Source organism: Danio rerio, chromosome 11 (assembly GCF_049306965.1).
Source record: "Danio rerio strain Tuebingen ecotype United States chromosome 11, GRCz12tu, whole genome shotgun sequence".
Classification (NCBI taxonomy): Eukaryota; Metazoa; Chordata; class Actinopteri; order Cypriniformes; family Danionidae; genus Danio; species Danio rerio.
Window position 1 is genome coordinate 8,491,092 of NC_133186.1, and position 27,929 is coordinate 8,519,020.

Below are 27,929 nucleotides of genomic sequence, written 5' to 3' on the forward strand. Positions count from 1 at the left end.
GCAAAAAGTAATTTTATTGAAGAGATTTTTATTAAGAAATGTACTTTTACTTACATCATCTCGCTTCATTTTATGTTGTCATGTGCACAGTAGAAAACAAGATTCCCTGTTCAATCAAGTTCTTTGCTTTCAATAATAAAATGTTATACATAAATATATGGAAAAATAAATACATATAAATACCTCTATACACTACCGGCCATAAGTTTGGGGTCAGTAAAATGTTTAAATGTTTTAAAATAAGCTTTTCCTGCTCACCAAGGCTGTGTTTCATCAAAAATGCAGTACAAATTGTGAAATGTTATTCCACTATAAAATAACTGTTAAAATGTATTTGATCATTTAATTTAATCATTTATTACAGTAATTTTAAAGATGAATTTTCAGCGTCATTACTCCAGTCTTCAGAGTCACTTGATCCTATTAATGGTAACAGTAATAAAAGCAAAAATGACTGATCAATGATTTCATTTGCAACTACATACAATAAGTAATAAATCAATATTTACAGAATCATTTTCTTTAACACCCCCCACCGCCAAACTTTTGACCAGTAGTGTCATAAACAGCATAAAGTGCAAAAGTTAAAACTTTATTCCTAAATAAATAAACATACACATAATATACTCTAATATATACATAAACAGTGCAAAAATAAATCTTATTTCTGATATGTACATGTCAATTCATCTTTATTTACAAAACTTATACAATGCAAATGTTGTCAAAGCAGCTTAACAAATGTCTCTGTTGAAATTCAGTTCAGTGTAATGTCTCTGCTGAAGGCCGATCCCATGGAGAGTAGCTCAAAAGAGGCAGTTTCCTGGGGAAACGCTGATCCTGTAGTGTTTATGAGCACAGACGGTGGTCCTGGATCGGGAAAAGCTTCTTTATAGATGAGTTTTGATGATTTTTTGAACGTTTTTTGTTGAAGATTTTGCTGCTTTCGGTGTGAAGTTCCTACATGAGGAAAAATAAAAGAAGAAAAAATTCAGTTTTTTAGAAAATTAATCATTTTAAATGTTTTCGTTGTCAGTTTTTTTAAACATCTTCGAATATTTTAATATGGGTTTTTTTTAATTAACGGTATTGCTAAACATGTTTAATACTTGAGTTTTAAGTGCACTTAAATATGTTACACATTAGCAAAAGTGAAGATGATTAATAAAAAATCTAAAACTAACGTGACATCATCAGCTTTGTTTGTGCCAGTATTAGAAAAGTTGTTTCCTACTGGATCAGTTGTATTTACCTTCATCCCTGCTCCTCCATCTCCTGCTTCTTCATCCACTGGTGCTGTAAGACGTCCCCCAATGTTGACAATTTTCTCTCCATGCACTTTTCTATCAGATCCCTGCAGTCTGTACAAGGAGAAAGAGATAGTTAATCAAGACAGTATAAGACATTAAAGCTGACATTTATAAAGATATCTTCTGAAATTTGTTATTAAAAAAGGCTACTGGAGAGTCCTGGAGGGTCTGTGTCCTGCAGAGTTTTGCTTAAACTCTAATCAAACACTTGTGAAGCAAGTTAACCAATGGCTATATCTGAAATCGCAGCCCTGTACCCTTAAATGAATTAATGAATACATTTATTTAATTGTAAAAATAACATTCCTATACATGACAAATAAAACTACAGAGTTTCATTACTAGCATACAGCTTGTTGTGTTAAATAACTTGGGTCTAACCAAGCAGAATCCAATCCATCTGAGGGGTTTATCAACCAGAAAAGCACAAACAAAACTGCTTCAATTGACTTATTTGTTTACATTCACTCCTTTAAATACACTAATTTACTAGACTAACGTAAGGAGTAGTAGATGAGGGTATAGGGCAGGGGTGGCCAGCGCTGTTCCTGGAGAGCCATCTTCCTGCAGATATCAGTTGCTACTCATATCAAACACACCTGAACCAATTAATTAGGACCTGAACACTGTGTGATAATTACAGGCAGGTGTGTTTGATATGGGTTGCAACTGAAATCTGCAGGAAGGTAGATAGGGGGTGATTCTGAATACAGTCAATGACAAGATCACTTGAGGATTCAATTTAAAGGCAAACTCTGTAGGGCAGTGGCCCCCCAGGACTGAAGTTGCTCATTCATTAGCTATTACACAAGGTGTCGTTAGATTCCTTAATAAAGTCAAACATTTCCTAGGATCAGCAATGCTAAGCTCTTCCTGTCTTGTCATGAGACTACAACAGGTTGAGGTTTTGGCATGTACATTTGTCTTTTCACTTACCACTGGATACACTGGGACCAAACAAAAGGTGGCGCTTCGTTCCAGACATGCTGTACTTTGGATATCTTCCATGCACCATGAAATACAGCATGTTGCCTATGGTCCGGATGTTTGCCAAGACGACAGCTTGACAATTTTCTGCTCTGATATTGGTAGCACAACCGAAGTCAATCAGCTTGAGCTCCACCTTCGTTGTGTTGACTAGGATGTTGTCAGGATGCATGTCGTTGTGGGAAACACCACGGTAACTACAGTGCTGCATTGCCTGGACTAACTGGTGCAGCAGGGAACGTGCAACCCGTTCTGACAGTTTGTCATGCATGATTATATAGTCCCGCAGAGATACGCAAGGTTGGGGGTACTCCATGACGAGTGAAATGAATCCAGGTTGATCAAACCACTCATACATTTCTATCACATGCTTGCTTGCTGAAGGATGTTTCAGCATTTGCATATACGCTGCTTCTTTACACACAGGTCTGGAACAACCAGGCTGCAGAGAAAAAGAGAAAAAAGGTTAGTAGTTGTACATCTGAGGAAAAATTGGTGCTATTTAAATAATTAGTTCACCTGAAAATTAAAATACTGTTATTATTTACTTTCCTTCATGTCATTTCAACCCCCTGAAACCTTCATTCATCTTTCAGAACACAAATTAAGGCATTTTAAATTAAATCTGAGAGCTCCCTCATCCTCCACACACAGGAACGGTCCTGAGGTGCTCAAAGTCCAGAAAAGGAGACAAGGAGTGTCTTCAGTGGTTCAACTGTTATCATACAATGCTCCAAGAACACTAAAATAAGAACTGTAAAAACAACTGACTTTGCCCAATTCTTCTACATCAGACTGGGGTGTGCATTTACTACTTAGGTAATATGACACTGACAAAACATCATACTGCCTGTAGAAAACATGTACCCTGACCTGATGCAGGAGAGAAAACATTGGCAAACTAATTTGTTTTTACAGTTTTTTGGCAGACAAAGGTGTTTCAGCAGCTTTGTATGATTGTAGTGGAACCACGGAAGTCACATGAACTGTTCAGACAATGGTTTTGGCTTCTTTTCTGAATTTGAGCTTCTCAGGACCCTTGCCGTCTATAGCAAAAGAGAAAGCTCTTAAATCTGAAATATCTTTTGTGTTCTGATGAGGAACAAAAGTCTCAGAGGATTGGAATCACAGGGTGAGTAAACAATGATTTAATGCTTGGGCAAACTTATCCTTTACATGTATTTTACCCTGCTTTAGTACTTTTGTATATGATCAACAAGGTTTTCCAGCTCTTTACTCTTACAGTACTGCTACATAATACAGTAAATGTTCACATTAATCAAATTTCAGCATGAAGCACAGCTCATCCTGAAGTCACCATAAAATAATTTTCTTCAGTTTGAACATGAGAGAAGTTTTCATACAGATTCATATGGCTGCTTTTTGACTTTTGAAATTGAACTATGTTACTGTAAATGTGTCCAAACCATTAAAGAATTAAATGATGAGTGAAGTTTTGCCAACTTACAACAGAGATGTAACTTGGATTCTTTCTCTTCGGAATCTTCTTGATGGCAACCTAAAAAAAGAAAACACAATAATTATTTTTTTCACATTATTCAATCTGTAATTTGTTTAATAAATATACAAGTTTGGATCAAGTGAACAGGTTACATAAGAAGCCAATTGAACAGTGAGAGATTTTTACCTGCTTGCCATCAGATTTACGAACTGCTTTGTATGTTGAGCCAAAGCTCCCAGATCCTATCATTTCTCCAAAGCCGTAGAGACCAGTCAAAGATCCTGAAAAAAAGAAGAAAGAAGAGGTTATTCTCTTATACTGACATACTGACCTTACATCAGTTGCTCTCAATTTTGACCCCCGGACCCCTACACACACATTTTGGATGTCTTTGTTATTTAACACACAAGGATAAGTTAATGAGCTGATGATCAGAATCAAGTGTGTTAAGTAAGAAAGACTAACAAAATGTGCAGTGTAGGGTGGCCAGAGGCCCGAAGTTGAGAACAACTGCCTTACATTAACAAGTATGTTACAGTAGCATCTATAATATTACTGTTTCCATCAAATTAAATAAACAAAATTTCATGAATTTGATTCTGCATTTATGTTTTGTATGTGATTTCAGAGTGCTGTTAGCACACTCACCAGTATTTGGCTCAAAATTAGGGGCTCCTGAGGCAGATGAGGACCTCGCATTGGACGTGTCTTGGAGACTAGATGGTCCAGGCACAGGCTCCGGTTCCTGATCAACCATGTTCTGAACTACAGATGGTCCAGCAACGGGGTCTGGATCTGGATTTAAACAGGCTCTGAGACGATTCCGTCCAAGGGCAAACTCTAGCTCAGGAACAAAAGTGTACCAAAGCCAAGACAGTCCAAGTACAGGCTCTTGATCTGGATCAAGATCAACAGTAATCCGGTTCCTGGATACTTCAGGTACAGGCACTGGATCAGAATAAACAGTACTCCAGGGCTTAGACATTCCAGGTACATTTTCTGGATCTGGATCAACAGAGTTCCGGAGACCATGCACTCCAGGGGCAGGCTCTGGATCTAAATCAACAGTGTTCCTGACCCCAGGTGCTCTAGAAAACAGCTCTGGATCTGGATTTAAAGTGTACCAGAGACGGAAAAGTCCAAGGACAAACGGTGTCACTGGACGCACATTGTTCCAAAGCCAAGATAGCCAAGAGACAGGCTCTGAATCTGGACCAACAGTGTTCTGAGGACCAGGCACTTTAGAGACAAGCTCTGGATCTAGATCAACAGTGTTCCGAGGACCAGGCACTTCAGGGACAGGCTCTGGATCTAGATCAACAGTGTTCCAAGGAACAGGCACTTCAGGGACAGGCTCTGGATCTAGATCAACAGTGTTCCGAGGACCAGGCACTTCAGGAACAGCCTCTGGATCTGGATCAACAGTGTTCCGAGGACCAGGCACCTCAGGAAAAGGCTCTGGATCTAGATCAACAGTGTTCCGAGGACCAGGCACTTTAGGAACAGGCTCTGGATCAAAAGAGTTCTGTAAATCAGACACCCCAGGGACAGGCACTGGATCAACAGTGTTTCGAAGACCCGACACTCTAGGGACAGGCTCTGGATCTGGATCAACAGTGTTCCTAGGACCAGGCACTTCAGGAACAGGTTCTGGATCTGGATCAACAGTGTCCCTAGGACCAGGCACTTTAGGGACAGGCTCTGGATCAACAGAGTTCTGTATATCAGCCACCCCAAAGACAGGCACTGGATCAACAGTGTTTCGGAGAACAGACACTCTAGAGACAGGCTCTGGATCAACAGAGTTACAGAGACCAGACACTCTAGGGACAGGCTCTGGATCTGGATCAACAGTGTTCCAGAGCCCAGACACTCCAGGGACAGGCTCTGAATCTGGATCAACAGAGTTACAGAGACCAGACACTCCAGGGACAGGCTCTAGATCTGGATCAACAGAGTTACAGAGACCAGACACTCCAGGGACAGGCTCTGAATCTGGATCAACAGAGTTACAGAGACCAGATACTCCAGGGACAGGCTCTAAATCTGGACCAACAGAGTTCCAGATCCAAGAAGGTCCAGCTACATTCTCTGTATCTGAATCAGTCTCTAGGTCTGGATTAGTCGTTTGTGGATTCTCCTGTGGTGTTTGTGGTTCCACGCTTATCTGTCTGCAGCAGAGGAAAGGTTTCTTTATGGCCTTCCACACTCTCTTGAAGAAAGCACGGATTTTGCTCCACCTGCTGCTGCCTTGTATTTGAATTCCTAAATTGAAAAGAAGACAAAAAAGAAAACATGACAATCTGTTATTGTTTAGGCTATTAAGTATATATAAATAAAACATATTAAAAAATAACAAGATATAGGGTGACTTTTCCCAAAGTGGGGACAAGCTGTAGTGTTTGTATAACCCTAAATAACAAAATTAGACATAAGATTCATTAAAAAACTTAATTTTGAAGTACTTAATTTTCTGATGAATTTTGGTATAAAAAGGAAATCAAATGAAGTGTTTAAGCTTCATTTTGTATATATATATATATATTCTCTTAAAGTGGCTAATATTATTGATCTTAAACTGTTAAAAAGCTACTTTTATTCCAGCCAAACAAAATAAAAAAGGCTTCCACAAAAGAAATATTATTATAGGAAATTAATGGTGTAACATATCACAAATCTCATGGTTTGGTTAACATTATTTTAGTCACCGATCGGCTCAATTTTTTAGGTCAAAGAGGGATAAATGTAATTTGTTGTCCATTTATTACAAGCACAGAACAGCAAGGAAGATTTGCTTTTAACAAAAATAACTTTTAGAGTCTGTGATTTTGTGAGTTGAGAACACAATTAAATATATTATTAAAATCTTTAATTTACTCAATGTATTATTTGCAGCTTTTCTTTTTCAATGTTAATATAACATGTCCTGTGAATTTTGAAATAGTATTTTGAATATGAATTTGTTGTTTTGGATAGGCCACCTTTAAAAAAGTCTCACTTGAGGCCAATTTACCTTATAGAACAACATGTAAACATTGTGTTAATATTAATCATTTCTCATTTTTGTTTAATATGTCATGTTCCTTTTTATATATATATTTAATTTAATTTCCCTAATACTTATGTCTTTACCCTGTTTTTACCTTTTTATTTTACTTAAAGAGATTAAGTATCCTAATTCCCATTAATAAAATGTTCATATTTTACAGTGAAGAGGTTGCTAATTATCTCACCGGTTGTGTTTTCCTCCATGGTGTTATCGGGAAAAGGGTCATCGGGCATCTCATCTGGTGCTGTACCGACATCTGAAGCTACAGTCCAGTCATCGTCCAGCCAGAGACAGAAATCACTGCAAAAGCTGATGATCTCCATATGTGACCCTAAATAACAAAATTAGCCATAAGAGTCATAAAACAACAACAACAACTGTAATTTATTCATTACAAAATGTCTTCATGGAACATGATCATTACTTAATTTTCAGATGATCGTTGACATAAAAAGGAAAATTATTTATTTTAGTCTATTCCTAAAGATTACCACACACACACACACACACACACACACACACACACACACACACACACACACACACACACACACACACACACACACACACACACACACACACGCACAGAAATACATTAAGTTAGTGTGATGTATATTAGGGTCTTTCCTGGCTAATAAAATAAGGCAGAGGTGATATCTCAATCATTAATTCTTTGCTACTTAAAAAAAACAGATTTTGTATTATTCTTGTAATCTTATCAAGTAAAATATTATCTTACTTAAAAAGGCTAACATTTATAGTAATAAAGTATATAACATTTTCGATTGATTGTTGGTGGTTTTTCCTTGTTGGGAAGAAATAAAATGTGTCATTTCTACTGTTCATCATCAGTTGACAGCATTAACCCTTTAGATTTTCCCTGTGCAAATAAGATTCTGGCTTTTTTATGGAGCTCTATGGAGTAAAACTGCAGATTATAGTGTTTGTGCATAAATACACTCACTATGTTTACTATCCTCTGAGAGCTAACTTGCTTATTTTAATTTTTTCAGACATATGTCTCTTACACACGCACCCACGCACACACACACACACACACACACACACACACACACACACACACACACACACACACACACACACACACACACACACACACACACACAATATTCCATATAGAGGGAAAACTCTGCAAACTGGACTGAAGCAGTTTTAGTTTACTAGAACTTCAGCTGTGTTATGCTGCTTTGACACAGTCTACATCAGTGGTCACCAAACTTGTTCCTGGAGGGCCGGTGTCCAGCAGATTTTAGCTCCAACCCTAATCAAACACACCTGAAAAAGCTAATCAAGGTCTTACTAGGTATACTTGAAACATCCAGGCAGGTGTGTTGAGGCAAGGTGGAGCTAAACCCTGCAGGGACACCGGCCCTCCACGACCAGGATTGGTGACCCCTGGTCTACATAGTGAAAGCACTTTAGAAACAACATTGAATTGAACAGAAGGCAGAAACTAAGCCTTTTTTTTGCACTGCAACTGATGAGTAAAAAATAAACTCTGACCTTTTCCCAACAAGAAAATCAAGCAACAGTCAAAACTGCATTATTATATGGTGTCATGTCTTTGCTATCAAAAACTGACATCATTAATGGGGCAAAATCAGCCACGAACGTAACAAAATTCTTTCCCAGAGTATTGTTGTATGTCAGAAAATATTTAAAGCATTTTCCCAAAATATGTGTTAAAATAAGATTTGAAAATCATTCAATATGCAGAAACAGAAAATTGTGGCCAAATTAAACATTTGATTTCAAACCGATTAAACTCTTTGCTATGGTTTTTTCTTTGCTATGGTTTGAGCCCTTTATGCTGCACAAAGCTTATTTCTCGAAAAAAATTAAAATTCAACCAGATGAATTTATACAATAAGACCAGAACCAAAACTTGTTTTTTTAAATCGAGTAATTAATCTTTGTGCAATATAAAGGGCACATATTTATGTCTATCTGACATATTTTTGACTCAAACTATAGCAGGAGCAAAGAGTTTAATTGGTTTGAAACCAATTGTTTAACGTCAATGAATGTCTAACGTCAAACTAACTTTAAGGTTAACGTTAGGGATATCTGAGGCCAGAGTCTCAATTCAGGGCAATTCACCTCACACTTTTCTTATCCTAAACCCCATTATTGACAACTTCTCATGTTTTGTTTTATATGTTATGTTTCTTAAGTCATATATTAAATTAATTTCATCCCCTAATACTTTCTCTTTGCCCAGTTTTATCATTTTTTAAAAACCTAGAAAGCTTGTGTGGTTGCTGACAGTCTTACCGGTTGTATTTTTCTTGTCACTGACAGTAAAAGGCTTATCAAATGCTTTGACGGCATCTGAAGCCATTGTCGAATCCTCCTCGTCGAGCCAGGGACAGAAGTTGGTGCAGAATCCAATGTTCTCCAGCCATGTTTTCGTCCCTTCAGTCTCTCCTTCGACACACACGGGCGTTGTTGCTGCCATCGCGTGGACAAACATAAAATTAGTTTTCTCACTCATAATCCTGTTTACTCAGAAAATAAGTTAGTCAATAGATATTCGCAAATCCAAAGATTTGCGCGAGGTTTCTGCAAACGCGTCTTCACTCAATTCAGAATATCAATTAAATGAAGGGTGTGGCAGCACCGAATAGCGATGACGTCATTTTTGGAATCCTTCGAACAGTTGCAGCTTGCTTCAAACAGCTTACGAGTTTGTAGTTTTTTTGCTTAAAACTACAAAGGCGATTTTCAAATATTACTCAACTAGGACTGTTCACATCTGAAGTTGTCACTAAACCACATAACCACTACAGTCAGCGATAGCTCATCAATGTCAAAATAAATCATAATCATTCAATAAAATAATCATTCATTTAAAGTTAACCTTGAGCGCCAGACAGAAACATCTGTCAAAATACCTTTTTGTTAAAGAAACACGCTAGCTCTTACAACACATTACAAATATTAAATGAAAAATAAATAATAAACAATATGAGCGACACTTAGGCTGCGTCCGAAACACAGTGTTGCCAACTTAGCAATTTTGTTGCTAGATTTAGCAACTTTTTATACTACTCTAGCAACTTTATTTTCAAACAGCACCTAGCAACAAATTGAGCAATTTTTAACAGAAATTTTCCAACTTTTAGCAATTTTTCAAAAGTGACTCAAAAGAGCAGTGCCTGCAGGCTTCACTCAGTAGAGTAAATTGCTAGCTCAGATTGTTTTTCATAACTGTTCATTTACTGATGTTTGTCAACATTTTTCTGATCCTTCCTTTACCAAACAACTGATGAATTCTCTGTTGTAAGCGTGAGTATTCCAGAAGCACTCGTACAGCACATGGCTGGGCTATAATGCTGAGGTATTTTTGCAAAAATAAACCTTAACCACTGACTCTTGAGTTTCATCTTTGGGTAGAGACAATAGCACTAACTTTCCTTCACACTTCTAATAATATCCAGCCAAGGGCGTAGGTTTGCGCTTCACTTTGGTGGGGACTGGGGACGAGTCACCCCCACCAAGAATTAATATTGTTTATATATATATATATATATATATATATATATATATATATATATATATATATATATATATATATATATATATATATATATATATATATATATATATATATTATATTATATTGCTATTTATTATTTAACTGCTATTAAAATGTATTATTAAGTAATCTTCTCTTCTTACAATTTATAAAGTTAAATTTAATAGTCATGCGTGTAGCCAAGGGGGGGTCAGGTGATTTGAAAGACCAAAAGTTGGATTATTGTTATTATGTTTGAATTTATCTTATTATTCAAATGGACAAATTTTCACAGAGGAAAGTTGAATGCACTGGCCAGTTTGTTATTTGCCTATAGGCTTCAGTTTTTAATTTCAATCAAGTTTTAACAGATTTCCCAAACAAGATTATGATAAAAAAATTGTATTTTAAAAATAAGTATGTTTACATATTTGAAGAGTTTAGATGCAAAAACCTCTGAATGCCATTTAATATTTTCTTCTAAAATTAGTATTTTGTTCCAACTCCTGTGTGTGGACTGTGTGTGAATTTCCTTTTATAGTGACAATTACTGTACGTTCTTTTCGTTGCCTTTAAAGTGAAAAAAATTGAACATAAATATACAAGGCTGAGAAAAATGCTCATTTTACATGGCATTTAGAGGTTTTGGCATCTGAACTCTTCATTTCTTTATTCTAAGAATTTAAAGTCCTAATTTCTAGTTCAAAGTATTTTTAATATTTATAAAACTGTAATAAAACTTACCGTTTAAATGTGTAAATAAAGCAATTTGACAAAATGGTAGGAAATAGTTTTGGTACATCAAAAAGTGTAGTTGTAATAACTATCCAACAAGATTATCCAGCAAAAATTAGTTCTTAATATGTCACTAAAATGTCATAATTATACCTCAATTAAACAGAAAATCAGGGGAATAACTGCAAAAAGGTTCAGGTTTTCAGAAATCAAATAACCCCTTTCAATAAGCTGGCTACAGGCCTGAAAGTGTCATGTTAAAATAATGTTTATTAACTGATAAAGAGAGAGTTTAATAAAGACTTTCGTTCATTTTTCGTACAAATTAAACATGTCTCATAGTATTATTAAAAGATGGAGCACAAGCTGTAGTTTTTCTGACAAATTGTTTCAACCAAAATTGGAGATGTTACTCCAATGTGACAGGGGTGTCAAACTCGATTCCTGGAGGGCCGAAGCCCAGCACAGTTTAGTTCCAACCCTGCTCCAACACACTTACCTGTAGGTTTCAAACAAGCCTGAAGGACTCAATTAGTTGGATCAGGTGGTTTAATTAGGGTTGGAACTAAACTGTGCAGAGCTGCGGCCCTTTTGGAACTGAGTTTGACACCTGTGGACTAGGAGATTAGGAGAACTGGCAGGGTCATATAAGTTTACATGTAGGTAATTATTCTGCTGTTAGTTTTCAGGGAATATTGTTTACAGACTATATCAGTCTGCTTTAACATTAGACTGACCGTAAAAGCGGTGAAAACACTAGCATAACGGCATTATCCTGATGGACTCATTCAGTAGCGAACTTGAGTTTATGTGACTTACACTTTTCGTTGGAAAAAGCTCTTTATGTCCACCTTTTTTTGCAACCTCCATCCTCACTTGTGCGTGTCACACACCTCACACATCGGGAAATTCCCCCCGCGCAGAAGTTTTGTATCTGAAACTATGATCTGAAAGCAGCCACTCACATGACAGCAGGGAAAGGCACAGCCAATCACAATGTTCATATGTGTTTGGGGGCGGTGCGACTCGAGGAGAGACAGTGATTTAACCCTTTCGGCATGTCTAGGTTTATACTGACAGCGCAATGTTTTTAAGTGAATTAAACTATTGGTGGGGACATTTCGGTAGTTTGTGGATATTGGTGGGGACACGGGAATCTACGCCCCTGTATCTAGCTGAGCACAGCGTGACTTCATACAACAGTCTGCTACAGTGTGTGTCGAGCCTGTTTATTTGCTACTGTGCTAGTGGACGGGACCGCAGGTTTCAATTTTCCCGGGTTTGTGCGCGCAACAGCTGGGCGGGGCTTAAGTTTTGTATCCACGTCACGCAGAAACAGCTCACTCGTTGTCAAGGTGATTCATTTAAAGTACTAGGAGTCGACTCTTTTATAAATTAATCAATAATTTTAAACACTGCGCATTTTCAGATTTAGACCTTAGCTGGATATTTCACTTCACTTAGAGCTGTTACACACTTCATGGAAGGTCATTTACAAAAACCCATAATAGGGGCTCTTTAAAGTAAAAATCCATTTTAAAGTTAATATGAATTAATTCTAAAAAGTAACTTTCTTGCAAAAAGTAATTTTATTGAAGAGATTTTTATTAAGAAATGTACTTTTACTTACATCATCTCGCTTCATTTTATGTTGTCATGTGCACAGTAGAAAACAAGATTCCCTGTTCAATCAAGTTCTTTGCTTTCAATAATAAAATGTTATACATAAATATATGGAAAAATAAATACATATAAATACCTCTATACACTACCGGCCATAAGTTTGGGGTCAGTTAAATGTTTAAATGTTTTAAAATAAGCTTTTCCTGCTCACCAAGGCTGTGTTTCATCAAAAATGCAGTACAAATTGTGAAATGTTATTCCACTATAAAATAACTGTTAAAATGTATTTGATCATTTAATTTAATCATTTATTACAGTAATTTTAAAGATGAATTTTCAGCATCATTACTTCAGTCTTCAGAGTCACTTGATCCTATTAATGGTAACAGTAATAAAAGCAAAAATGACTGATCAATGATTTCATTTGCAACTACATACAATAAGTAATAAATCAATATTTACAGAATCATTTTCTTTAACACCCCCACCGTCAAACTTTTGACCAGTAGTGTCATAAACAGCATAAAGTGCAAAAGTTAAAACTTTATTCCTAAATAAATAAACATACACATAATATACTCTAATATATACATAAACAGTGCAAAAATAAATCTTATTTCTGATATGTACATGTCAATTCATCTTTATTTACAAAACTTTTACAATGAAAATGTTGTCTAAGCAGCTTAACAAATGTCTCTGTTGAAATTCAGTTCAGTGTAATGTCTCTGCTGAAGGCCGATCCCATGGAGAGTAGCTCAAAAGAGGCAGTTTCCTGGGGAAACGCTGATCCTGTAGTGTTTATGAGCACAGACGGTGGTCCTGGATCGGGAAAAGCTTCTTTATAGATGAGTTTTGATGATTTTTTGAACGTTTTTTGTTGAAAATTTTGCTGCTTTGTGTGTGAAGTTCCTAAATGAGGAAAAATAAAAGAAGAAAAAATTCAGACTTTCAGAAAATTAATCATTTTAAATGTTTTCATTGTCACAGTTTTTTTAAAACATCTTCAAATATTTGAATATGTTTTTTTTTTAATTAATGGTATTGCTAAACATGTTTAATACTTGGGTTTTAAGTGCACTTAAATATGTTACACATTAGCAAAAGTGAAGATGATTAATAAAAGCACCAAAACTAACGTGACATCATCAGCTTTGTGTGTGCCAGTATTAGAAATGTTGTTTCCTACTGGATCAGTTGTATTTACCTTCATCCCTGCTCCTCCATCTCCTGCTTCTTCATCCACTGGTGCTGTAAGACGTCCTCCAACGTTGACAATTTCCTATCCATGCACTTTTCTATCAGATCCCTGCAGTCTGTACAAGGAGAAAGAGATAGTTAATCAAGACTGTATAAGACATTAAAGCTGACATTTATAAAGATATCTTCTGAAATTTGTTATAAAAAAGGCTACTGGAGAGTCCTGGAGGGTCTGTGTCCTGCAGAGTTTTGCTTAAACTCTAATCAAACACTTGTGAAGCAAGTTAACCAATGGCTATGTCTGAAATCGCAGCTCTTTACCCTTAAATGAATTAATGAATACATTTATTTAATTGTCAAAATAACATTCCTATACATGACAAATAAAACTACAGAGTTTCATTACTAGCATACAGCTTGTTGTGTTAAATAACTTGGGTCTGACCAAGCAGAATCCAATCCATCTGAGGGGTTTATCAACCAGAAAAGCACAAACAAAACTGCTTCAATTGACTTATTTGTTTACATTCCCTCATTTAAATACACTAATTTACTAGACTAACGTAAGGAGTAGTAGATGAGGGTATAGGGCAGGGGTGGCCAGCCCTGTTCCTGGAGAGCCACCTTCCTGCAGATATCAGTTGCTACCCATATCAAACACACCTGAACCAATTAATTAGGACCTGAACACCGCGTGATAATTACAGGCAGGTGTGTTTGATATGGGTTGCAACTGAAATCTGCAGGAAGGTAGATCTCCATGAACAGGGTTGGCCACCCCTGATATAGGGGGTGATTCTGAATACAGTCAATGACAAGATCACTTGAGGATTCAATTTAAAGGTAAACTCTGTAGGGCAGTGGCCCCCCAGGACTGAAGTTGCCCATTCATTAGCTATTATACATGGTGTTGTTATATTCCTTATTAAAATCAAACATTTCCTAGGATCAGCAATGCTAAGCTCTTCCTGTCTTGTCATGAGACTACAACAGGTTGAGGTTTTGGCATGTACATTTGTCTTTTCACTTACCACTGGATACACTGGGACTAATCATAAGGAGACGCTCCGTTCCTGAAATGCTGTACTCTGGATATTTTCCATGCACCATTAAATACAGCATGTTGCCTATGGTCCGGATGTTTGCCAAGACGACAGCTTGATAAATTTCTGCTCTGATATTGGTAGCACAACCGAAGTCAATCAGCTTGAGCTCCACCTTCGTTGTGTTGACTAGGATGTTGTCAGGATGCATGTCGTTGTGGGAAACATCATGGTCAATGCAGTGCTGCATTGCCTGGACTAACTGGTGCAGCAGGGAACGTGCAACCCCTTCTGACAGTTTGTCATGCATGATTATATAGTCCCGCAGAGATACGCAAGGTTGGGGGTACTCCATGACGAGTGAAATGTATCCAGGTTGATCAAACCACTCATACATTTCTATCACATGCTTGCTTGCTGAAGGATGTTTCAGCATTAGCATATACGCTGCTTCTTTACACACAGGTCTGGAACAACCAGGCTGCAGAGAAAAAGAGAACAAGGGTTAGTAGTTGTACATCTGAGGAAAAATTGGTACTATTTAAATGATTAGTTCACCCGAAAATTAAAATACTGTTATTATTTACTTTTTTTCATGTCATTTCAACCCCCTGAAACGTTCATTCATCTTTCAGAACACAAATTAAGGCATTTTAAATTAAATCTGAGAGCTCCCTCATCCTCCACACACGGGAACGGTCCTGAGGTGCTCAAAGTCCAGAAAAGGAGACAAGGAGTGTCTTCAGTGGTTCAACTGTTATCATACAATGCTCCAAGAACACTAAAATAAGAACTGTAAAAACAACTGACTTTGCCCAATTCTTCTACATCAGACTGGGGTGTGCATTTACTACAGGTAATATGACTCTGACAAAACATCATACTGCCTGTAGAAAACATGTACCCTGACCTGATGCAGGAGAGAAAACATTGGCAAACTAATTTGTTTTTACAGATTTGGCGCAGACAAAGGTGTTTCAGCAGCTTCGTATGATTGTAGTGGAACCACTGAAGTTACATGAACTGTTCAGACAATGGTTTTGGCTTCTTTTCTGAATTTGAGCTTCTCAGGACGCTTGCCGTCTACAGCAGAAGAGAAAGCTCTTAAATCTGAAATATCTTTTGTGTTCTGATGAGGAACAAAAGTCTCAGAGGATTGGAATCACAGCGTGAGTAAACAATGATTTAATGCTTGGGCAAACTTATCCTTTACATGTATTTTACCCTGCTTTAGTACTTTTGTATATGATCAACAAGGCTTTCCAGCTGTTTTCTCTTACAGTGCTGCAACATAATACAGTAAATGTTCACATTAATCAAAATTCAGCATGAAGCACAGCTCATCCTGAAGTCACCATAAAATAATTTTCTTCAGCTTGAACATGAGAGAAGTTTTCATACAGATTCATATGGCTGCTTTTTGCCTTTTGAAATTGAACTATGCAACCATAAATGTGTCCAAACCATTAAAAAATTAAATGATAAGTGAAGTTTTGCCAACTTACAACAGAGATGTAACGTGGATTGCTTCTCTGCGGAATCTTCTTGATGGCAACCTAAAAAAAGAAAACACAATAATTATTATTTCACATTATTCAATCTGTAATTTGTTTAATAAATATTCAAGTTTGGATCAAGTGAACAGGTTACATAAGAAGCAAATTGAACAGTGAGAGATTTTTACCTGCTTGCCATCAGATTTACGGAATGCTTTGTATGTTGAGCCAAAGCTCCCAGATCCTATCATTTCTCCAAAGCCGTAGAGACCAATCAAAGATCCTGAAAAAAAGAAGAAGAGGTTATTCTCTTATACTGACATACTGACCTTACATCAGTTGTTCTCAATTTTGACCCTTGGGCCCCCACACACACATTTTGGATGTCTTTGTTATTTAACACACAAGGATAAGTTAATGAGCTGATGATCAGAATCAGGTGTGTTAAGTAAGGAAGACTTACAAAATGTGCAGTGCAGGGTAGCCAGAGGCCCGAAGTTGAGAACAACTGCCTTACATTAACAAGTATGTTACAGTAGCATCTATAATATTACTGTTTCCATCAAATTAAATAAACTAAATTTCATGAATTTGATTCTGCATTTATGTTTTGTATGTGATTTCAGAGTCCTGTTAGCACACTCACCAGTATTTGGCTCAAAATTAGGGGCTCCTAAGGCAGATGAGGACCTCGCATTGGACGTGTCTTGGAGACTAGATGGTCCAGGCACAGGCTCTGGTTCCTGATCTACCATGTTCTGAACTACAGATGGTCCAGCAACGGGGTCTGTATCTGGATTTAAATTGGCTCTGAGACGATTCCGTCCAAGGGCAAACTCTAGCTCAGGAACAAAAGTATACCAAAGCCAAGACAGTCCAAGTACAGGCTCTTGATCTGGATCAAGATCAACAGTATTCCGGTTCCTGGATACTTCAGGTACAGGCACTGGATCAGAATAAACAGTACTCCAGGGCTTAGACATTCCAGGTACATTTTCTGGATCTGGATCAACAGAGTTCCGGAGATCATGCACTCCAGGGGCAGGCTCTGGATCTAAATCAACAGTGTTCCTGACCCCAGGTGCTCTGGAAAACAGCTCTGGATCTGGATTTAAAGTGTACCAGAGACGGAACAGTCCAAGGACAAACGGTGTCACTGGATGCACATTGTTCCAAAGCCAAGACAGCCAAGAGACAGGCTCTGAATCTGGACCAACAGTGTTCTGAGGACCAGGCACTTTAGAGACAAGCTCTGGATCTAGATCAACAGTGTTCCGAGGACCAGGCACTTCAGGGACAGGCTCTGGATCTAGATCAACAGTGTTCCGAGGACCAGGCACTTCAGGAACAGCCTCTGGATCTGGATCAACAGTGTTCCGAGGACCAGGCACCTCAGGAAAAGGCTCTGGATCTAGATCAACAGTGTTCCAAGGAACAGGCACTTCAGGGACAGGCTCTGGATCTAGATCAACAGTGTTCCGAGGACCAGGCACTTCAGGAACAGCCTCTGGATCTGGATCAACAGTGTTCCGAGGACCAGGCACCTCAGGAAAAGGCTCTGGATCTAGATCAACAGTGTTCCGAGGACCAGGCACTTTAGGAACAGGCTCTGGATCAAAAGAGTTCTGTAAATCAGACACCCCAGGGACAGGCACTGGATCAACAGTGTTTCGAAGACCCGACACTCTAGGGACAGGCTCTGGATCTGGATCAACAGTGTTCCTAGGACCAGGCACTTCAGGAACAGGTTCTGGATCTGGATCAACAGTGTCCCTAGGACCAGGCACTTCAGGAACAGGCTCTGGATCAACAGAGTTCTGTATATCAGCCACCCCAAAGACAGGCACTGGATCAACAGTGTTTCGGAGAACAGACACTCTAGAGACAGGCTCTGGATCAACAGAGTTACAGAGACCAGACACTCTAGGGACAGGCTCTGGATCTGGATCAACAGTGTTCCAGAGCCCAGACACTCCAGGGACAGGCTCTAGATCTGGATCAACAGAGTTACAGAGACCAGTCACTCTAGGGACAGGCTCTGAATCTGGATTAACAGTGTTCCAGAGCCCAGACACTCCAGGGACAGGCTCTGAATCTGGATCAACAGAGTTACAGAGACCAGATACTCCAGGGACAGGCTCTAAATCTGGACCAACAGAGTTCCAGATCCAAGAAGGTCCAGCTACATTCTCTGTATCTGAATCAGTCTCTAGGTCTGGATTAGTTGTTTGTGGATTCTCCTGTGGTGTTTGTGGTTCCACGCTTATCTGTCTGCAGCAGAGGAAAGGTTTCTTTATGGCCTTCCACACTCTCTTGAAGAAAGCACGGATTTTGCTCCACCTGCTGCTGCCTTGTATTTGAATTCCTAAATTGAAAAGAAGACAAAAAAGAAAACATGACAATCTGTTATTGTTTAGGCTATTAAGTATATTTAAATAAAACATATTAAAAAATAACAAGATATAGGGTGACTTTTCCCAAAGTGGGGACAAGCTGTAGTGTTTGTATAACCCTAAATAACAAAATTAGACATAAGATTCATTAAAAAACTTAATTTTGAAGTACTTAATTTTCTGATGAATTTTGGTATAAAAAGGAAATCAAATGAAGTGTTTAAGCTTCATTTTGTATATATATATATTCTCTAATATTATTAACCTTAAACTGTTAAAAAGCTACTTTTATTCCAGCCAAACAAAATAAAAAAGGCTTCCACAAAAGAAATATTATTATAGGAAATTAATGGTGTAACATATCACAAATCTCATGGTTTGGTTAACATTATTTTAGTCACCGATCGGCTCAATTTTTTAGGTCAAAGAGGGATAAATGTAATTTATTGTCCATTTATTACAAGCACAGAACAGCAAGGAAGATTTGCTTTTAACAAAAATAACTTTTAGAGTCTGTGATTTTGTGAGTTGAGAACACAATTAAATATATTATTAAAATCTACTCAATTTACTCGATGTATTATTTGCAGCTTTTCTTTTTCAATGTTAATATAACATGTCCTGTTTTATGTCCTGTTTTTACTGAATTTTGAAATAGTATTTTGAATATGAATTTGTTGTTTTGGATAGGCCACCTTTAAAAAAGTCTCACTTGAGGCCAATTTACCTTATAGAACAACATGTAATCATTGTGTTAATATTAATCATTTCTCATTTTTGTTTAATATGTCATGTTCCTTTTTTTATATATATTTAATTTAATTTCCCTAATACTTATGTCTTTACCCTGTTTTTACCTTTTTATTTTACTTAAAGAGATTAATAAAATAAAATGTTCATATTTTACAGTGAAGAGGTTGCTAATTATCTCACCGGTTGTGTTTTCCTCCATGGTGTTATCGGGAAAAGGGTCATCGGGCATCTCATCTGGATCTGGTGCTGTACCGACATCTGAAGCTACAGTCCAGTCATCGTCCAGCCAGAGACAGAAATCACTGCAAAAGCTGATGATCTCCATATGTGACCCTAAATAACAAAATTAGCCATAAGAGTCATAAAAAAACAACAATAACTGTAATTTATTCATTACAAAATGTCTTCATGGAACATGATCATTACTTAATTTTCTGATGATCGTTGACATAAAAAGGAAAATTATTTATTTTAGTCAATTCCTAAAGATTACCACACACACACACACACACACACGCACAGAAATACATTAAGTTAGTGTGATGTATATTAGGGTCTTTCCTGGCTAATAAAATAAGGCAGAGGTGATATCTCAATCATTAATTCTTTGCTACTTGAAAGAAACAGATTTTGTATTATTCTTGTAATCTTATCAAGTAAAATATTATCTTACTTAAAAAGGCTAACATTTATAGTAATAAAGTATATAACATTTTTGATTGATTGTTGGTGGTTTTCCCTTGTTGGGAAGAAATAAAATGTGTCATTTTTACTGTTCATCATCTGTTGACAGCATTAACCCTTTAGATTTTCCCTGTGCAAATAAGATTCTGGCTTTTATATGGAGCTCTATGGAGTAAAAGAGCAGATTATAGTGTTTGTGCATAAATACACTCACTATGTTTACTATCCTCTGAGAGCTAACTTGCTTATTTTGATTTTTTCAGACATATGTCTCTTACACACGCACGCACGCACGCACGCACGCACGCACGCACGCACGCACGCACGCACACACACACACACACACACACACACACACACACACACACACACACACACACACACACACACAATATTCCATATAGAGGGAAAACTCTGCAAACTGGACTGAAGCAGTTTTAGTTTACTAGAACTTCAGCTGTGTTATGCTGCTTTGACACAGTCTACATCAGTGGTCACCAAACTTGTTCCTGGAGGGCCGGTGTCCAGCAGATTTTAGCTCCAACCCTAATCAAACACACCTGAAAAAGCTAATCAAGGTCTTACTAGGTATACTTGAAACATCCAGGCAGGTGTGTTGAGGCAAGGTGGAGCTAAACCCTGCAGGGACACCGGCCCTCCACGACCAGGATTGGTGACCCCTGGTCTACATAGTGAAAGCACTTTAGAAACAACATTGAATTGAACAGAAGGCAGAAACTAAGCCTTTTTTGCACTGCAACTGATGAGTAAAAAATAAACTCTGACCTTTTCCCAACAAGAAAAGTAAGCAACAGTCAAAACTGCATTATTAGATGGTGTCATGTCTTTGCTATCAAAAAATGACATCATTAATGGGGCAAAATCAGCCACGAACGTAACAAAATTCTTTCCCAGAGTATTGTTGTATGTCAGAAAATATTTAAAGCATTTTCCCAAAATATCTGTTAAAATAAGATTTGAAAATCATTCAATATGCAGAAACAGAAAATTGTGGCCAAATTAAACATTTGATTTCAAACCGATTAAACTCTTTGCTATGGTTTTTTCTTTGCTATGGTTTGAGCCCTTTATGCTGCACAAAGCTTATTTCTCGAAAAAAATTTAAATTCAATCAGATGAATTTATACAATAAGACCAGAACCAAAACTTGTTTTTTTAAATCGAGTAATTAATCTTTGTGCAATATAAAGGGCACATATTTATGTCTATCTGACATATTTTTGACTCAAACTATAGCAGGAGCAAAGAGTTTAATTGGTTTGAAACCAAATGTCTAACGTCAATGAATGTCTAACGTCAAACTAACTTTAAGGTTAGGGATATCTGAGGCCAGAGTCTCAATTCAGGGCAATTCACCTCACACTTTTCTTATCCTAAACCCCATTATTGACAACTTCTCATGTTTTGTTTTATATGTTATGTTTCGTAAGTCATATATTAAATTAATTTCATCCCCTAATACTTTCTCTTTGCCCAGTTTTATCATTTTTTAAAAACCTAGAAAGCTTGTGTGGTTGCTGACAGTCTTACCGGTTGTATTTTTCTTGTCACTGACAGTAAAAGGCTTATCAAATGCTTTGTCGGCATCTGAAGCCATTGTCGAATCCTCCTCGTCGAGCCAGGGACAGAAGTTGGTGCAGAATCCAATGTTCTCCAGCCATGTTTTCGTCCCTTCAGTCTCTCCTTCGACACACACGGGCGTTGTTGCTGCCATCGCGTGGACAAACATAAAATTAGTTTTCTCACTCATAATCCTGTTTACTCAGAAAATAAGTTAGTCAATAGATATTCGCAAATCCAAAGATTTGCGCGAGGTTTCTGCAAACGCGTCTTCACTCAATTCAGAATATCAATTAAATGAAGGGTGTGGCAGCGCCGAATAGCGATGACGTCATTTTTGGAATCCTTCGAACAGTTGCAGCTTGCTTCAAACAGCTTACGAGTTTGTAGTTTTTTTGCTTAAAACTACAAAGGCGATTTTCAAATATTACTCAACTAGGACTGTTCACATCTGAAGTTGCCACTAAACCACATAACCACTACAGTCAGCGATAGCTCATCAATGTCAAAATGCTAGCCAATCACATCAAAAAGGCGGGCTTTACAGTTCGCAGAGGATTGATTGCCAAAAATACAAAATTAGTGCTCAAGTTTAAAAATATGAAGGTTTGTGACGGATATTGAATACTATAGCACAATACTGAAAAAAACATAAAGGCATTTTAAAATGGGTGACAAACAAATGTTAAATTATGTTATAGACAAGTTATTAATTAATTACTCTAGTAGGAGATATCGTTTTTCTAGCTTCGATTAAAAAAATATAAATAAAAACAAATATTGAATGAAATAATACTAATCAGTTCGTGGGTTTTCTAAATAAATCCTGCTGCTACATCAGACACGGGTAAAGTCTAGATAGGATACAGCTGCGGATACGCACATCAATATAGCATCATTTTGTAACACTGAATAACAATAATTAATATTTTAAATTACTGTGACGCGTACGGGTTTAAGATTGGGGAAGGAGTAGACGGTAATAAAATACAACAAATGGGAAATTTAAAAAAATAATTCTCGTTAACCAACCATATCTGCCCTAACGTTAGCAACTACCAGATACGGCTGCGGCCGGAAGTTAATGAGAATTATTTATATTATTATTTATTAAATTTTCCATTTATAGTATTAATTAACGTCAAACCCTACCCCAACCTTAAACGCAAACATAACAGTAATGTAAAAACAGTAGTTGTAGAGTATTATTTATGGTATTTAATAAATTACCCAATAAATAGTATTTTATTAACGTCTACCCCTACCCCAACCTTTAACCCAACCTTCACAGTACTGTAAAAATATTAATTATTGTTATACAGTCTTACAAAAATGATGCTATAATGTTCGTGTCCGCAGCTGTATCCTATCTAACGTCAGGCTTTGCTGCTGTTAGCGCGACATCTCTGTGTAGCTCCACACAGAAACTTAAACATAAAGTTTCATTTAAATTTCAGAGTGGGTTTTCGCTTTATGTTTGTGCTATTTTTATACCTTTGTAAACGTTTTGATGCCTACTCTTCTCCATGAGCGCCATTTTTCCATGTGCTAACGAAATGATGTTTTTTAAAATGGTGGAAATATAACAACTGTCAGTTTGAGTCTCTGTGCACAGGTAATTATTTCTTTATTTAATATAAAGTTTAGCTATTTACTTAGTTTTTTTTATTCATTTATATTAGTGTATATATGCATTTTCTATCATTTTAAGTTCAATGCTTTGTCTAAACTGTTTTGTAGAGGATTTAAATGGTGGTTTTACTAAGAAACATTTCGTGATGTAAACTGAAGGTGTTTTGTATTTAGTGTTTTATATTCAGTCCTTATATTCAGACCTATTTCTGCTGAATGACATGTAGATAGTGGAAAAAGTGACATTGAATTATTAAAAAAAAAACATCAGTTTAATTGTGATGGTGAAACATTTCACAGTTTCACATTATAATGTTTCATTTTTTACTGTCAAAAGCAGCAGAGCTATAACTTGATTATTTGTCTCCTACTGCTCTGTGTGCAGACATCAAAAGTTCTGTCTTCATCTATGAGTGTGTTGATGGAGAGTGGAAAAACTGGGTTCGAAGAGTGCATAACCAAAGAATGTTTTATGGTTAACCAATGAAAGTGTTTGTGTTTGCTATTAAAATTCTTAATTTAAAAACAGCTCAAATGCCAACTTACACTTCAATTTAAGGAATTAAAAGATTTTAATGGATATTGTCAACATTTTCAAATCAAATCATTTGTACATTAACAACAGCATTATGTACTATGATGAGTAAAAATCTTAATTCATTGTGATCTTAAGGAGTTTTGAGTTAAGTGATTATTAAATTATTGTAAAAATAATAATTTTAATACATTTTATTTGGGACAATTTTCTTACAACCCAAAGCACTACAAAAAAAAAGATAAAAGTGAGACAATAAAAAAAGTACATAATATAAGATATCAATAGCAACCATGATCAAGTTTCATTTTCAAATAATTTAATAAATATATATTTTGTACAGTAGATGGCAGTAAATGTCCTAATTGTAAGTATTGTTATAGTGGGTGAGTTAATTGGTTTTAAAATATCTCAAGTCTATTTTTTCTAAATTTTGCTGCACTAAATATTTTCACTTAAATTACAGATTTAGATTAGGCCATAAAACAAAAAAACACTGGCTCAATCTTTTTTTAATAACCAGCATAGGCTGTTTTCCGTTAAAAATAAAAATAGCAGGCTACCTCTAATCGATTTCTCCACAAAAAATCAGCATAACATTTTTAATACAACATTTTAAAGATTATGTCTTGAGCATTTGATACCTTAGCGCTTGTGTGCTTTCATTTTCTTCATCTCTCTCATGGTGAGTTCAGGTGAGGGAGTGTTTTGAATGAGTTAAATCAGGCATGCCCAAACTCGGTCCTGGAGGGCCGGTGTCCTGCAAAGTTAATTCCAACCCCAATCAGACACACCTGCACTAGCTAATTAAGCTTTTACCAGGCTTTCTGGAAGCATCTTTGGAGGTGTGTTGAGGCAAGTTGGAGCTAAAATCTGCAGGACACCGGCCCTCCAGGACAGAGTTTGGACAAAGTTGAGTTAAACTCTCCATAGTTTAGTGTCACACTGGCAAACAAATACCATTATACAGTTGAAGTCAGAATTATTAGCCCCCCTGACTTATTAACACCCCTGTTTATTTTTTTCCCCAATTTCTGTTTTATGAAGGGAAGATTGTTTCAGCACATTTCTAAGCATAATAGTTTTAGAAACCTATTTCTAATAACTGATTTATTTGATCTTTGTCATGATGACAGTAAATAATATTTTACTTGATATTTTTCAAGACACTTCTGTACAGCTTAAAGTGACATTTAAAGGCTTAACTAGGTTAATAAGGTGAATTGGGCATGTTAGGGTATTTAGGCAAGTTATTGTATAATGATGGTTTGTTCTGTAGACTATCGAAAAAAATTAGCTTAAAGGGGCTAATAATTTTGTCCCAAAATTGTTTTTTAAAAAATTAAAAACTGCTATTATACTAGCTGAAATAAAACAAATCAGACTTTCTCCAGAAGTTAAAATATTATCAGACATACTGTAAAAATGTCCTTGCTCTGTTAAACATCATTTGGGAAATATTAAAAAAAGAAAAAAAAAATCAAAAGGGGGCTAATAATTCTGACTTCAACTGTATATGGATAGGCTTTTTTGAAAGCATAGTCCTATCTAACTTCGGCAACGAGGGACAATAATGGTTGGACTGCACAATATATCGTTTCAGCATCAATATCGCAATATGATCATTCACAATAGTTTATCGCAGAATATACAATATCGAGTCTAAATTATAATGAATAATTTTGCAAAGTGTTTTTTAAGGCCTGTGATTGAATGAGAATTTTAAAAAAAATTTCGTTTTAACTTTTATAATGATTATTTTAATGAATTATTTGTTCAACAGGGTGGCACAGTGACTCAGTGGTTAGCATTGTTGCCTCACAGCAAGAAAGTCGCTGGTTCAAGTTTCGAATGGGCCAGTAAGTGTGGAGTTTGCATGTTCTTCCAGTGTCGGTGTAGGTTTCCTCCAAGTGCTCCGGTTTCCACCACAGTCCAAAGACGTGCGGTGCAGGTAGGTTGAATTAACTGTTAACTTGTCTAAGAACAAATTAATTAAATTGGCCATAGTGTATGTGTGTGTGAATGTGATAGTGTATGGGTGTTTCTTAGTAATAGATTGCAACTGGAAGGGCATCCGCTGCGTAAAACATATGCTGGAACAGTTGACGGTTTATTCCGCTGTGATGACCCCTGATAAATAAGGGACTAAGCTAAAAGAAATTTAATGAATGTTTATACAACAAGGACTTTCCAATATTTTTTTACATTTGATTACTTAATTACTGTTATTTAATTCTCCCCTACAAAATCATATCAATCTAAAATTATAAATTCCAAATAGGCATTCGAATCATTTAAAGAAATTGTATTAATATATTTACAATACAACACAAAAATATGGCAATTTTGAAATATTGTAAAGCCCTAAATGGCATTATACATTTGAACGAAAATTGAACAACAGGTCTTATCAATGTTTTAAAGTAGAATGCCCTTAAATAGTGTAGCATTTAATTGATGGTACAGAATAAAAATCTTTTATGGACCCTTTGCTAAGCCCCGCCCTCCTTAGTTACTGTTGCTACGCCTGTCAAGCCTTCGTGCCTGGCACGGCTTTTTCAATGTGTGTGCACCGGTTTCAGACATTGCCAGGGATATAATGTCGTTTTTGGCGAACAGGTGAGATATCCGAGAAAGCCAGACAAAAAAAGACTGCATTACAAAAAAGACTGCATTACATTGGTTGCCTATTATGCACCACATAATAGGCAACTAATTAGAGAATAAATCAATCAAAATTGAAGCTCGCTTAGCCTAGCCGCCTCATTCACTGACCATTCAGCTTAGTTCATGCTCAGCAGGAGAGGTGAAATTTAAAAATAATCTAATAATAACAAATGAAACTAATTTCTCTATTTTTAGCCAAAAAGCCTGATAGATTAATTGTTGTGCAATGAAATATAACGTTACTAACCGGCGAGGAAACGCATGACAGTGCTTTTACATAGTTCATTCAAAGAAAGAACAGCCAGAAAGGGAAACTGATGGATTTGTGTTGAATATTAGCATCATTGACCCATAACAATGTACACTAAGTTACCTATTACTGTCAGTATGTTTGTGTGCCCTTTATAAATTAATGAAAAACAGCTGCGGGTAAAGTATATTGATCGCAAGTTCTCAGTTTGTGATCATATCTCAGTTTTGTTCTGTTGATTTGTAATTTTAAATATTCATAGCTTGATGTAGAGGGAAATATGAAGTTCAGTAAAGTTAGCTACAGATTCGCAGATTCGTATTTTCCGGATCAATAACTCAAGTCATTATGACCTATTCGCTAATAGTTTGAATAACTATCGAGCAAAAAAAAGGAATAAGACAGCTGTGAAACATAACCTGCTTTGTGTTTTTGTAGGAAAAACAGTTTAGATCTGTTTAGGGTAAGAGGTGTGTGAGTTATTGCCATGTGTCTATCACCGAATGTGTCAGGAATATCAAAACAAAACGAACTTTGCTCCGCTCCTTTAGCGCATCTCACACAGCTTGATCCACACTGGCATTTCTCCTCTTGGGGTTTAGGTCTTGAAAAGGGAAATAATTTCACCATCCCGTCCAAACTTTAAGGAGACCGGGTATTAGATTTGCACAATCCATATGCACTAGCTCGAAAGCTTGACAGAGCCCCTGCACGTAGCTACAGTTGCTAAGCCACGATTGGTGGATGGCGGTTTTTGAGCATAGCTTAGCGAAGGGTCAATTGAGTTTGTGTCGTCTGTCAAATGTTGGCTTCCTGTGGGTCTGTTCTTTACAGAAGCTTTAAACAGACGCGCATGCTAGGGTTGCAATGATTTAAGACAATGACATAGGCTATAGTAAATGTCATTTAATGTTTACAAGCTGTTTATTGATCTTTCCAGTAATCAAGCTGTCAATATTAATTTCATTCTAAAGCTTCCAATGGCTGCTTT

At 36.7% G+C, this 27,929-nt stretch overlaps 2 protein-coding genes and 1 long non-coding RNA gene across 5 annotated transcripts in view; 1 reads left to right on the forward strand and 2 right to left on the reverse strand.

The window, feature by feature from the left end:
- Positions 1 to 9,506, reverse strand: LOC137496637 (uncharacterized). The gene is made up of 8 exons (XM_073916352.1): positions 9,104 to 9,506; positions 6,993 to 7,139; positions 4,408 to 6,024; positions 3,946 to 4,040; positions 3,766 to 3,816; positions 2,247 to 2,739; positions 1,253 to 1,361; positions 1 to 960 (listed from the first exon to the last, which is right to left on the reverse strand). The coding sequence occupies exons 1-7, from the start codon at positions 9,321 to 9,323 to the stop codon at positions 1,255 to 1,257; spliced, it is 2,730 nt and encodes a 909-aa protein (XP_073772453.1). The 5' UTR covers positions 9,324 to 9,506; the 3' UTR covers positions 1 to 960; positions 1,253 to 1,254.
- A 3,143-nt stretch (positions 9,507 to 12,649) lies between these two features.
- Positions 12,650 to 23,053, reverse strand: LOC137496673 (uncharacterized). Of its 2 annotated transcripts, XM_073916353.1 has the most exons (9): positions 21,825 to 23,053; positions 19,770 to 19,922; positions 17,937 to 18,808; positions 17,090 to 17,834; positions 16,632 to 16,726; positions 16,453 to 16,503; positions 14,936 to 15,428; positions 13,912 to 14,020; positions 12,658 to 13,616 (listed from the first exon to the last, which is right to left on the reverse strand). In XM_073916353.1, the coding sequence occupies exons 1-8, from the start codon at positions 22,042 to 22,044 to the stop codon at positions 13,914 to 13,916; spliced, it is 2,736 nt and encodes a 911-aa protein (XP_073772454.1). In that variant the 5' UTR covers positions 22,045 to 23,053; the 3' UTR covers positions 12,658 to 13,616; positions 13,912 to 13,913. The 2 variants fall into 2 exon arrangements, with proteins under 2 accessions (XP_068080387.2, XP_073772454.1); XM_068224286.2 differs by having other exon boundaries at positions 12,650 to 13,616; positions 17,090 to 18,808.
- A 158-nt stretch (positions 23,054 to 23,211) lies between these two features.
- The window catches only part of LOC141376539 (uncharacterized), a 50,629-nt gene continuing 45,911 nt past the window's right edge, over positions 23,212 to 27,929 (forward strand). For both annotated transcript variants that reach the window (XR_012386990.1, XR_012386991.1), the window contains exons 1-2: positions 23,212 to 23,469; positions 25,805 to 25,972. This is a non-coding gene — a long non-coding RNA (uncharacterized lncRNA). The remainder of the gene's footprint in view (positions 23,470 to 25,804; positions 25,973 to 27,929) is intronic.

Bases quoted from the DNA above. Each gene is read 5' to 3' on its own strand.
- LOC137496637 (XM_073916352.1), bottom strand. From the start codon at position 9,323: ATGAGTGAGAAAACTAATTTTATGTTTGTCCACGCGATGGCAGCAACA. The intron at 6,025-6,992 runs GTGAGATAATTA...TTTTCAATTTAG, and splicing joins CATGGAGGAAAACACAACCG to GAATTCAAATACAAGGCAGC. The intron at 2,740-3,765 runs GTAAGTTGGCAA...TTTTCTCTGCAG, and splicing joins ATCCAAGTTACATCTCTGTT to CCTGGTTGTTCCAGACCTGT.
- LOC137496673 (XM_068224286.2), bottom strand. From the start codon at position 22,044: ATGAGTGAGAAAACTAATTTTATGTTTGTCCACGCGATGGCAGCAACA. The intron at 16,504-16,631 runs GTAAAAATCTCT...TTCTTTTTTTAG, and splicing joins GTAAATCTGATGGCAAGCAG to GTTGCCATCAAGAAGATTCC. The intron at 14,021-14,935 runs GTAAGTGAAAAG...CTCCTTGTACAG, and splicing joins TAGTCCCAGTGTATCCAGTG to ACTGCAGGGATCTGATAGAA.